The sequence below is a fragment of the Camelus dromedarius genome, chromosome 6 (genome assembly GCF_036321535.1).
Source record: "Camelus dromedarius isolate mCamDro1 chromosome 6, mCamDro1.pat, whole genome shotgun sequence".
In the NCBI taxonomy this organism is placed as follows: domain Eukaryota; kingdom Metazoa; phylum Chordata; class Mammalia; order Artiodactyla; family Camelidae; genus Camelus; species Camelus dromedarius.
This window is the reverse complement of record NC_087441.1, coordinates 59,474,194-59,486,954: the sequence shown is the minus strand read 5'-3', so window position 1 is coordinate 59,486,954 and position 12,761 is coordinate 59,474,194. Positions and strand designations below refer to the sequence as shown.

At 38.5% G+C, this 12,761-nt stretch overlaps 1 protein-coding gene across 2 annotated transcripts in view; it reads right to left on the bottom strand.

The window, feature by feature from the left end:
- The window catches only part of MDN1 (midasin AAA ATPase 1), a 139,620-nt gene that overhangs the window by 109,945 nt on the left and 16,914 nt on the right, over positions 1 to 12,761 (bottom strand). For both annotated transcript variants that reach the window (XR_004138165.2, XM_064486858.1), the window contains exons 3-10: positions 11,272 to 11,496; positions 10,798 to 10,905; positions 10,521 to 10,713; positions 7,435 to 7,677; positions 7,061 to 7,192; positions 5,974 to 6,077; positions 4,414 to 4,528; positions 285 to 478 (exon numbers count right to left, since the gene is read on the bottom strand). Coding sequence is in view for 1 of the 2 variants with exons in the window: in XM_064486858.1 (XP_064342928.1) it covers positions 285 to 478; positions 4,414 to 4,528; positions 5,974 to 6,077; positions 7,061 to 7,192; positions 7,435 to 7,677; positions 10,521 to 10,713; positions 10,798 to 10,905; positions 11,272 to 11,496 (1,314 nt within the window). In the remaining variant the exon portion in view is untranslated. The remainder of the gene's footprint in view (positions 1 to 284; positions 479 to 4,413; positions 4,529 to 5,973; positions 6,078 to 7,060; positions 7,193 to 7,434; positions 7,678 to 10,520; positions 10,714 to 10,797; positions 10,906 to 11,271; positions 11,497 to 12,761) is intronic.

Below are 12,761 nucleotides of genomic sequence, written 5' to 3'. Positions count from 1 at the left end.
ATAATGTTACCTTTATAAACCTTCCTAACTCAGAAATTAGACCCAAAGGTCTAATTTCAAAACCTATTTTTTTGTAACCATTCAGTTCCAGCTAGTAAGAAGTTTGGAGGGAAGTGTTTTTTCTGTTTTTGTTTTTAATTAAAAAAAAAATTGGAAGGGGGGTAAATTAGAGTTATTTATTTATTATTAATTGCAGGACTCTGCACGTGCTTTAACACTGAGTTACCCTCCCCACAAGGGAAGCAGTTTTAAAAATACCAACTCAAAAGTGTCTAGCCCAGTACCGTAGAGACAATTCTCTTCCCTCAAGGGTCAGTCTTTTATTTCCTCTTCTGGTTTCTGAAACTTCTTCGGGTGCCTGTTCCCCTCCAACAGAACTATCACTCACAGAGTGATGTTTCTCTCCAGTAAGCTGGATGTAAATGTCAAGCAGGTAATCGGTTGCTGCTGATAAACTGGGATATTTGTTTTGAAGAACCTGGCAGCGGGAGAAAAAAAAGGAAAGAAAATTTAGCAGCAGGCGTAGTGATGTTTAAAAGCAGACGTAAACTGCTGCTGGCATTAGTCAACCAAAAATGGATTCTCTGTGAAATCTGCCATCTTTACTATGAATTTCTACCCTTACCCATGACCTCAACTCCTCAAAAACCTTCACGTTTTCCCTGGCCAGAACTCAGTCATTTGGCAATCTCACCACAGCTTAGGGTACACAAGCTAGATGGGGAAGGGGTCCAAGCAACACAGGCATCCAGCACCCAGGCATTTACTCACTGAAGGATCCTGCAAGTACTATGTACTCTAACTGTAAACAATTCTAGTACAGTCATCGTGTCATTTCTCAGCCAAAAGCAAATAAGAAACAGTTAATGGGAAAAGGAAATATAAGGTTTTAAAAGCAGACCACAGTAAAAGGAGCTCGTGTTAGGTCCTGATAAAAAGCAGTTGATCTTTAAAAAGCAGACAATTAAAAAAAGCAAAAGATCCAGTCCTATTCACTTTGGTAACTTTTGAGAATTTTTTGCAGTATAATGTTTTGTGCTCTTAATACTGGTTCCAAGGTTTTGATATGGATTTGTTCGGTCAAGTCTATTTGAGAAGGAGGAAAATATTAAGTCTATATTAGAAATATTACCATCTAGTACATTTAAATTAGTTTGAGAAGTACATCACGATTCCAATTTATATATTAAATATCCATATTTTATATACAATAAATATGTAACATCCACATATTTACAAAGATAAAGAACTAAATCTTTTTTTTAACATTTTTTGATTTATAATAATTTTACAATGTTGTGTCAAATTCCAGTGTAGAGCACAATTTTTCAATTATACATGAACATATATATATTCATTGTCACATTTTTGTCTCTGTGAGATACCATAAGATCTTGTGTATATTTCCCTGTGCTATACAGTATCATCTTGTTTATCTATTCTACATTTTGAAATCCCAGTCTATCCCTTCCCACCTCCCCTCCCAAGAACTAAATCTTTTAACAATGTTGTATCAGGTGATATAGATCTCATAGCTTTGATTTCTTCATACTTTTTTTTTTAACTAGAGGATTTTACAACAAATATTATTGAAAACATATACTTCAGACGTATTAAAAATTAAGGAAGGGCAGAAGAGAACAATAAAATAAAAAAATTCACTTTTTAAGGGATACACATGTGGACCTTTCAAATACAGAATATACATTTTTGTGTGTGGAGGGAATATTTTCAAAACTGATCATGTATTTATGGACATTGGCCATAACAAACAAAAGACAGACTTATTTACATCACTCCTGAAACAGAAAGTTCCCTTGTGAGCCTTCTGTAATCACTTCCTTCCTGATTCTAATCTCTCAAGTTTTGCTTTCAAGTTGTCATAGACAGGGGGTCATAAGGATATAGTGTGCAGTTGGGTTTCTCTTACTAAGCACGTTTCTGAAATTCATCCAGATATTACTGAACATATCAGGAGTTTATTTTATTTCTGAGTAGTAATTTCATCATATGAGCACGTATATTTATGATTAAGATGAAAAACAACCTACTTGCACTTGTAAAAAAATTTTTGTTAGGTTTAACACTTTAGAAAGGGCTCAGTTATTTGGAAAAAAAAGTTCTAAGTAGAGAATATTTATATGTACCCACCAATTGGTCATTTTCTACCTTAGCCAAAAAATCTTGTTATTACTAAAAATGTCAAAATTTACAAACAGTATGGTGTAATAAACAAATCTGACATGATATGGTTACCAAGTTGACATGTATTTTAAAGACTTATTTTAATAAGCATTTATTAAGTACCTACTTTGTTTCAGGCACTGTTTCAGGAACAGGGAAATAAAACAAAATAAGGAATGAAGACCACTGTCAAGAAACTCCACCTAGTATAAGCAGATATGGAAGCAAAATCAAGCTTGCAGCACAAAGGACAACATGGTCAGCCCTGCTTGGGAGACCCAGGAAGGTTTCATGGAATGGGAGATGCACCTGGCAGAGGTCACCAGGGACCACAAAGGGGTACTGCCAGCAGAGAAAGCAGGCCATCTTCAGCACCAGCACATATTCAAAGTGTGTGGGGGAGATAAGGGTGAAAAACTGCCAGGGGCGAGTTCCCTGCACTTACTAGGTATGAAACTAGCATCACGCAAAATAAAAAATTGTATTTCACTCTTTGAAATATAATTTGCTATTTCAGCAAGAAGTCAAAGGCAGTCGTCTAAGCATTAAACGTCTGGGGTTAGCAGCAACAGAAATGCCCTTTTTTTGTGTTCCCCATGAAGTCAGCACAGGAGATTATTTTATTTCCTAAGTAACACACATAGGTTTTTAGCTACCAGTCATTCATTTAAGAGAATGTTGTTAGGACTTATTAGTAAGTCCAGAAGCTTAGAAATAACACACGAGCTTCTGAAAGTCAGCTATCTCAATACGACACATGTCACTTAGGTGAGGGGTGCAAGTTCCTGCTGCACTTCTTGTGAGCAGTGACTCACTGCTGCCATGACAGGAATGGAAAGATGAGTTCTAGGTCTTACTTCAAGTACAGAAACAGCAATAACAGAGTAGCTGTCAAAGGTTCTCCCCATCCTCCCAATACATCACACCTAAATGTGAACTTCAGGCCTCTCCTTTAAAGAACAAACTCACAATTTAAGTCTGAAAACAAAACATTTAAACATATACAACAGCAAAAGAAAGAGATGCATAACAACAGAGCAACACTATAAACGTTCACCAAGTGTCAGGCACTGAGTGCATGCTGGGGACCCAAAAGGTAAGTTACTGGAGGAGCTTATAGTTGAGGGGGAAAGACATATGGGACACATAAATACACAAGTGGGAACTAGAGTGAGGTAAGGAACTCACAAGCCCAAAACAGGATGTAAAGTTATAAAATCACATCATCAAGACAAGGCTTCTTAAGAGATTAATTACATGATCAAGGGTTTTCCAGTAATACACCAGACTGAAAATCCCTCTGCTAATAAACACCTAAAATGTTAGACAAAGTCTTTGAAAATGTTGACCTGTCTCACTTATTTATCTAAAAACTTACACCAAGGAAGAGGAAAGCATCCCCCTGTGGCTGAATCACCACTGACAATGCTCCATTTGCTACTCTTCAAGATGAAGAGTGGGGAGGATGAGAAGCTTCCCAAGTGAGGAGGGAGACAGAAGGGAAGGCGGGAGGTTGGCAGTACCCTGGGTGAGGCATAGCTCCTCATGATCACAGATAGCCAGCGATACTGCAAAGGGAACTGATGTATAAAATCTATAAAATAAGTAATCTCGAGTTTCATTAATACCCAGACCAAAATGTACATGAAACTGTTAAGTGCAAAAGGCATTAGTTACAAGTCAACTTAGTAAAAAAAAGATCCCTTGGGGACAACTGGGAGACTTAAGTATGGTCTGAGAATTAAATGCTTACTGAGGAATTACTATTCATTGTATTGGGTGTAATAATGATACTGTGGTTATACATGGAAATGCCCTTAAATATTTAGAGATGCATGAAGAGTATTTAGGGGTAAAATGTTATTGTTTTGGGGGGTAATTAGGTTTCTTTATGTATTTTTAAATTATGTTTTTATTTTATTTTTTAGTGGAGGTACTGGGGATTGAACCCAGGACCTTGTGCATGCTAAGCATGTACTCTACTGCTAAGCTACACCTTCCCCCAGGGGTAAAATGTTATGAGATTTGCTTTCAAATATATCAGCAAGTAAAAAATACTAGGTGAAGTTAACACAGTAAAACATTAGCACATTAACCGTTAAATTTAGGGTGATGAGTATTTTGGTCATTCATTAGGCTATTTCCTCCATTTACATGTAAGTCTAAAATTTTTAATAATGAAAAGTAAAAAAGACAAGCATTAATACTTCCTTTCTCATCACCACATACCTCATTCAGTTCTGTCTTATCCATGTTATCCAGGTGAATTTTGGTCCAATATTTGTCTAACAGAGTCGCATGACTATTCAGTGGTCGATACCAATTTCCTCCACAGCTCAAGAGCCTGTATTTCAAAATGAAAAACAGAGTCACACAAAATTCCCAATTTTAATCTTGAATTGTGCCCCTGGTTATTCCTTGCTAGACATTATCTCACATCTGAATAAAACTCACAGTCCCTTCTGTTGCCAGATACCACTATGTTGGGCCTACAGGGAAGATGGCAATGAAACGCTGCCACTGACCTCAGGCATTTTGATCTCAACAGTACGCTTCTTCTCCTTAAGACAGAACTTCAGGAAAGAGAAAACATAATCCAAGACCCATAGCATTAAAAATAAGTTCACTGCTTAGTACTAAAAGCTACAGTACGTAAAGATTACTTAAAATGCCCAGAAGAGAACGAATACTCATTAGACACATACTCTGCGCAAACCACAGGCTTACAATAAAGCCGCTTCATTTAATCCTCAAACGACTGCCCTGAGGGGATGGTGCCTTCTTTCCTTCCAACCTTAGGAAGAGGAGAGTAAGATCCCTTGCTCCCTCAACTGTGACTACAAATGGCAGAGCCAAGAACTGAATTCGAGTTTGTCTGACATCCTTCTATGATGTCCCATGACATTCTGGGAAATCTATTTAGCAGGAAAGAACTTTATGATCACTGTGAACAAAATCAGGGTCTATTAAAATTAACAGGGCCTAGCAAGGTGTTCCCTGAGAATTGTAAGGTTAGCTCTGTACTCATCTGGGCGTGAATGCTCACAGAGGTACAGTAAACACTAATTTAACCACTAAATATGTGACAATAGTTTCACTCTTGGCCATTTTAAGACCTTGGAGATGCTATACAGGTACAGAAAAATAGTAGGAAATAAACCACTGTCTTCACATTATTACAGAATGTAGGTAGGGACATATACTAAGTCTGCTTAGGTTTTATTCCTTTGTTGATGCTTATATTCAATTAAATTTTTTAAACTGTTTGAACTCCACATGGCTTCATCATCACCACATCCACCACATCCACATGGCTTCATCATCACCACATCCAAGGCTGGGTGCTTACTATGTGACAGGTCTTCAGTGCACATCATATCACCTAAACCTCCCCAACTTTTATCAAGTTGTAAAGTAGGTATTACTGGCCCCATCATAATCAGCTAAGCAAGGTACACACAGGTATGGAGTGTCAGTGTCAGGACTCAAACCCAGGGCTCTCTAACAACAGTCTCATCTCTGGTTATATTTGAAAACATAAAAACAAGATAAAGTTTTTTAAGACTGGTTACTTGTTTTTAAGTGAAACCAAACAAAGCTTTTATTTTCTAAATTAATTATCTCCATTGAAAACAGGAATGAGAAGGCTGAATCTGTCACTAGTTCCAACTAACCATGCTCGAAGTGGGCTGAGAGAACTCTACTGCAGGACTTTCGTACTCAGCGCTCTAGCATGTGGACTCGTGGGGAGGAGGCTCCTAGTGGGAACAGGTGGTTAACAAGACCTACCTCCTGGTTGCAAAGAACTGAAATCCAGGAGCCACTTTCAGACAGTCCCCTCGGCCAGGAATCAAGAGCTCTCCATTCTCCAAAAGAGGGATCAGCACAGAAACCTACATCACAAAACCCCAGCGAAAAAGCTATTAAGACAGAAGTAACAACAACAACAACAACAAAAAGCCACCCTCGCACCAAATGAACACATCCTTAAAGGAAACCTTACTTGTCACAGCGTGAACTGGGGTGAAACAGGAGTTAGGAAGATTGGAGCCACCTAAACTCCAGTAGAACAATTTATTTGTTCAACAGTCACTGAGTACCTATTATGGACACTAAACATCTAGACATGGATGCTTCATCTCTCTCTAAACCTAGAGATTCTTCTTCTCTCCCTCCCCTCTCCCCCTTCCCCTGTTCTCTCCTTTTTCTCTCAAACCCAAGAGCAGAAAGTCCATACACAAATAGCTTTAGGGTTCACATTAAAAGAAAATTAAAACCAATCTTGGAAAAATCTGCCCAAAGGAAGATTTTCTCATTCTGCAATATATTTTTTTGGTCATAGTTTACAGAGTACAGAAGAAATATGGACTGCCTCCATAGCTAAATTTTACACACATAGAAAACTGATTTTTTCAAAGTCAAAAATGTACACCCAGTTTATTGTCTTTAATGGAACACAGACAAGCATCATCTCTTCATCTGTCCTCAGCCTACTGCTCTACAGATGCCATAGCTGGGAAGTGGGGTCTCAAAGTTCTCAATGTAACTGTAACATGGGTAAGATATTTCCCACCAGGCCTATTTCTGGAAAGGCTGTGAAATTGGTCACATAAATTCAACTAAAGGAGGAAAAAACAACTGCAAAATTGATCAACAATTCAACTATTAAAGGAAATAGTACAAGCAGAATTTTATTGACTTTCTATCAAACAAGAGACCAGCCAAGTAACCCAAGAACTCAAACCGGATTACGTAGGTAACCAACATATCATCTCTGATGACATATCTCTGTTGTTTAAATAATCCCCCAGAATCACTATTAACAAAATGCTCTTCAAAGACAATAAATTAGGGAGTTACTAGAGAGATGACATACCACGTCTAAGGGGGCATAGTCAATATCTTCCAGAAGGATCCAATGTCCTTTTGTGGCTGCCTGTGTCAGGGTGCCAGGCTGCCACACAAACTCTCCTGGGACATCTGTGCAGCGATACATTCCTAACAGCATCTGCAGAAGGAAGATAAAGTAATTATTGAAATCACACACCTGAGGTGCCAATGCTACATCCTGTGATTAGTTCCATTAAATTTCCACAGGGCTGCAAGCAGGCACCCGAGATGTTACAGCTTGGCTCTGTTAGTTATGAAGAAAACCAATAACTATTCTCATACTCCTTTAGCAAAAATAAAAATTTAATGCAAATATTCACAAGCACACTCACGCAACACAATTCGCCATTTCTTAGTTACCTTACTGTCAGTCTGATCTCCAAGCTGGACTTTGAGAAGCTGAGGGGGCTTCCTTCTACCTGTCATTACAGCTAAATGTTCAACTAGGGAAGTTTTGCCACATCCAATTGGTCCTTCCAATAACACAGCATTCTGAGAAGCCACTGCCATAGCCAGGGTCTGAAGATTTTTGCAGACTGATTCAACCAGCACATAAGACCTAAAGGCCAGCTCCTGTTCACGAGAAGAACTCCTATTACTAGCCTAAGGAGGCAAATGAGAAAGAAAAAGCTCGTCAAGAAGAGTCTTTCCATAAAGGGCACAGGTTAACTTCTACAGCAATAGAAACTGATGTTTACATAAACCTCTGCCGATAAATTATTAGTACAAGAACTGTAATAACAATAGGTATGTCACCCAAAGTAAGGATCTGACTTTTTTCATTTTCTGTCTCCTCCAATCTAACCTTGGGGACGGCAGGGAGGAAATTTACTAATAAGTTTAATAAAGAGTCTTCCAAAGTTTAAGAAGCCAAAAAAGTTGACACATGGGGGATGGGAGCAAACCTCATCTGTCACGACTGGATTTTTGCTATTCTAGGATTTCCTGCCTAAGATCAAGAATGCACACAATAAGTACACTTACGAGGAAATAAGGACACTAAAAAGATATTTTATATTATAAAATTGTACAATTTTTCCCAGGTGTAATAAAGAGTACTGGGAATTTTTAAATCCTTCTCTTTTTTTATACACACTAAAGTACAAGCATATCTCAGGATACTGCAGGTTCGATTCTAGACCACAGCAATAAAACAAATATTATAGTAAAGCGAGTCATACAATTTTTTTGGTTTCCCAGTGCATATAAAAGTTTTGTTTACACTATACTGGGGTCTATTAAGTGTGCAATTACCTTTATGTCTAAAAAACAATATGTGTGCCTTAAAAAATAGTTATTGCTAAAAAATGCTAACTATCACCTGAGACTTTGGCAAGTTGTAGTCTTTACAACAGTAACATCAAAGATCACCAATCACAGATCAGCATAACAGGTATAATAACAATGAGAAAGTTTGAAATACTGTGAGAATTACCAAAATGTGACACAGAGACACGAAGTGAGCAAATGCTGTTGGAAAAATGGTACCAACAGACTTGCTCAAGGCAGGGTTGCCATAAACCTTCAATTTGTGGGGAAAAAACAAAAAAAAAAACCAAAATCTGTTTTTAGGTAAGAAATGACATGGTATATGGGAGTTGTTTCAAAATATGATGTGGGGAAAGTGTTCAGAAATATGAATGCAACATAATTATCATGAATTTATAATCACTGAAGCTGGATGATGGAGACATGTGGATTCATTACACTGTTACTTCTACTTTGGAATATGTCTTCCGTAACAAAAGGTTAAAAAAAAAATGCACCCAGTATGTTTAATGGATAGTTTCAGTTTTGCCAGATGAAAAAGTTCTGGACTTTCTTGCACAATAATGTGAATATACTAACATCACTGAAATGTACATTTAAAAATGTTAAAGATAGCAAATGTCGCATTTATTTTACTACAATTTTTAAAATTTTAATAGTAATGCACCTAATATGACACAGGAAAAAGAAATCTTGGAAAAGTGCAATGATTATTAACTTTTAAGGAATGGTAACTACTCCAATATGGCTTGTCCCCTAAAGATATGTGGGGACAGATTGAGATTCAGGGCTGTTACTCCTTGAAATTTTGCAGGGCTGCTAATCTCAGCAATGAGCAGGCAGGCTGGGCTGTAGCATCAGTCTGCACTTCGGCCCCAGTGCTCTGCCACTGCTACCCAATACCAAATCCACCCCAACCAGAATCCTTCCCTATGTTAAAGTTCTAATGCTCCAAACCTAATCTATGTTAGGAGAAGGGGGGGGGGGGGGCCTTACTGACCAGAGGGAAACATAAGGGACTTTGGAAACGTTGGTATCTCAGTGTTGACAACAGATATATTCAGTTTATGAACAATCATTAAGCTTAAGTTATATCTATGTTATACATATCTCTTTTTTTTCAGGCATAGAAGAGTTATTTTATATCATAATGCATTATAAACACATGCTCAATATTCTCCCCAAACTGCCATCCCTTCCCATTGTCTCTTGGCACTTGAAATGGAAGGCTCTCCTCTACCTCACTACCTTTTTCTTAATTACATGACAACTTTACAGCACAAAAGCGGTTATGAGTGGCACCATCCTCACAGTCCTTCCTTGAATTCCATCTTACCAACCTACTATCCAAGTCAGGGGCTACTCTTTTCCTGTTACCAGTAGAAGCAGCTGTGATCTAGGAAACTGAGGGTCGGTGTTAGGAACACAATTTAAAGTGCTTAAAGGTCTTAATTCCATTTATAGATATCTTTTGAACTGAACTTCCCAGGGACAAACTGATGATTCAAGGAATAACCCAGAATTTGTTACAAGAAGAAAACTGGGTGGATTTGACCATCAGACAAATGACAACTAAGGACTGCTGGGGAAAAACAGATCGGCTCCCTGTGGTTCCAGATTATGGAACCAGATTATGATCTACAAGCCTTTCCAAAGTATGGTCTGGAGCCACATTCTTGGAAAGAAGGTCATTTCCTACCACAGGGTAAGTTCACTTCACATACTAGCCTCCCACACACAACAGGCAAAGAGAATATTCTGACAGAAAGAGGCTGCTGGGAGTTACACCTGGGCCTACCTTGTCTCTGCCAAAGGGCAGCCCAAGGGTCCTGGGCAAGTCATTCTGCTTTGTTTTACATAAATATGGTATCACAACATGTGCCATCCAACTTCAGACAGTTGTCATAGCAAGTAAATGAGATCCTATACAGAAGAGCTTTGCTAAAAGTGAAAGCATCAAGCAGGCATCATTACAATTTCTAATTTAACATTGAACAGGGACAAAGGGAATCTCAGAGAGGAGGGCCCTGGGTAAATTTCTCTTAGTCTCTTTCTGAATGCTTCTGTAAATGGAACGTCAATTTGGAAAACTCGATTTGGCTCACATGTAACACAGAGCCCAGGCAAGGGAAAAAGAAGACTCAGTGTTAGGTTGGAAGAGACCAACACTGACATACCTGTTCTCCGGGGGCTGGCGGCTGCCCAGGCAGCACCACACCACAGACAGCAGTCACCCTGGGGGAGAGGTCAGCCGAAACAAGGTGTCCTTGTAAGTACTGCAGCCCCTTCTCCTTACGCCAAAGGGAGGCTTCTGGATTGGCCAAAACCAAGGCCTTCTCCAAGTCCTGCAGCTGGGCCTCTTCTAGTAACCTGAGGGAAACAGGGATCGATCTAATCAATTACTCCAGTACTCAGTAAAGCCATATGGAGGTCTCCAGAAATGCTCCTGCTTACCTCAGCCTGAAATGGATCAGTTCCTCACTATTAAAAATCTTCTTAAGGAATGATAACTTGTGTTCTTCATTCATACAGGTGACTAAAGCAAGACAATTGGCTGTGTACCTGGTGAAAACCAAAGAATAAAAACTTAGGACTTGCAGCTGATTCTAAAGAATAAAGAAAACTTGCTAGCCAATGAACACTAGGAAAGGGAATCTTATAGAATTAACATAATACACTTAAGGATAGAAAGCACAAATCAGGCACAATAAATTCACTTGATGGAACACAAAAAAGATGGAACTCATTCATACCTTGTGATTTTCCTCTGAAATGATATACAATTAAGGAAAGGGAATAAGCCCAAAGGTACAAGAACAAAATCAAAAAAATTTTAAATGGTCTCTTCTCCCTCCTCATGCACATAACTCCAGACTTCCTTCACCATACCAACCCTGGAAGCACAGGAAAAGGCCAACAGCTACGCACCAGCGAACCAAGGTGTCATGGCTTCTGAGGAGAGGGACGCACACACTCCAGTCCCAGAGCTCCCGGAACACAGACTGCTCTTGCTGCAGAAACTTGTAAGCTGCTTCCATCAGGTCCCGGAGCTTCATCCGCTTGCGTCCATAGCGAACTGGATTTGCATCCGAACTCTCTAGGAAGAGTCTTTGAAAGACTGGAGAAGTGTCCTTGAAATATCTGAGAGCAAACCTTCAGAAAGAAAGAAAATTTTCATTGGTTGGTGAGAATATCAAAGTATACATCTCCACTTTGAGACAGGACAACAGAACATGATAAGAACTTCCAAGGATGAGAAGAGAGAGAAATGCTAAAGCCACCTAGTCCTAAGATTTGTATCCTGTTCAAGTTCAGGAACCAGGATCATGGCATGAGATGTCTAGAAGAAACAAAAACCACAAGGAGTTATACTGCAGGTGTTTACTACTGAAAATACACTTATTTGCCACAAATATTTATTGACTTCTCACTGTGAGTCAGACACTGTTTTAAGTCCTAGGGGTACAAAACCAAGAAGATACTTTCCTTGAGGAGCTTGCTGTCTAGTAAGGAAGACAGTTACAGAAACCAGAGGCACAAAGAAAATAGACTCAACTGAACATGGGAGAGTCAAGAAGAGATGCTTTCATTGCATCTTAAAAGATGAAGGAGAGTCTCATGAAACATAACAAAGGCAGTAAGATTGGAAAGAGGGACAAAAAGTTAGAAGACATACAGAAAATAATTAACAAAATGGCAATAGTAAGTCCTTCCATATCAGTAATTACATTTAATGTAAATGATTTACTCCGAAACAAAAGACACAGATTGGTTGAATGGACACAAACACAGAATCAAACTATGTGCTATGTACAAGAGACCCATTTTGGATCTAAGGCTACACAAAAGCTGAAAGTGAAGAGATTAAAAAAAAAAAAAAAAACTTCTACACAAATGGTAACCAGAAGGGAGCAGGAGTGGCTACATTAATATCAGACAAAACAGATGTTAAATGGATAGAATGGGACAGAAGATCAATAAGGAAACAGAGAATATGAACAACACTACAGACCAAAGGGACCTAACAGACATGTGCAGAATACTCTGCCCTGCACAGCAGAATCTACATTCTTCTCACATGTACACAGAACATTCCCTAGGATAGGCCACATGTTAGGACACAAAACAAGTCTCAACAAACTTTAATGTATTGAAATTACACAAAATATCTTTTGGATAATTATACAAAATATCACAATGGAATGACAGTAGAAAGCCACAGAAGGAAAACTGGAAAACCCTCAAATAGGTATAAATTAAACAACACACTCTGAAAACAACCAGTTGAGTCAAAGAAGTCGCAAGGAAAATTAGAAAATACCTTGAAACAAATGAAAAGAAAAACACAACATACCAAAACTTATGGTATACAGCAAAAGCAATGCTAAGAGGGAAGTTTATATCTATAAACATGTTTA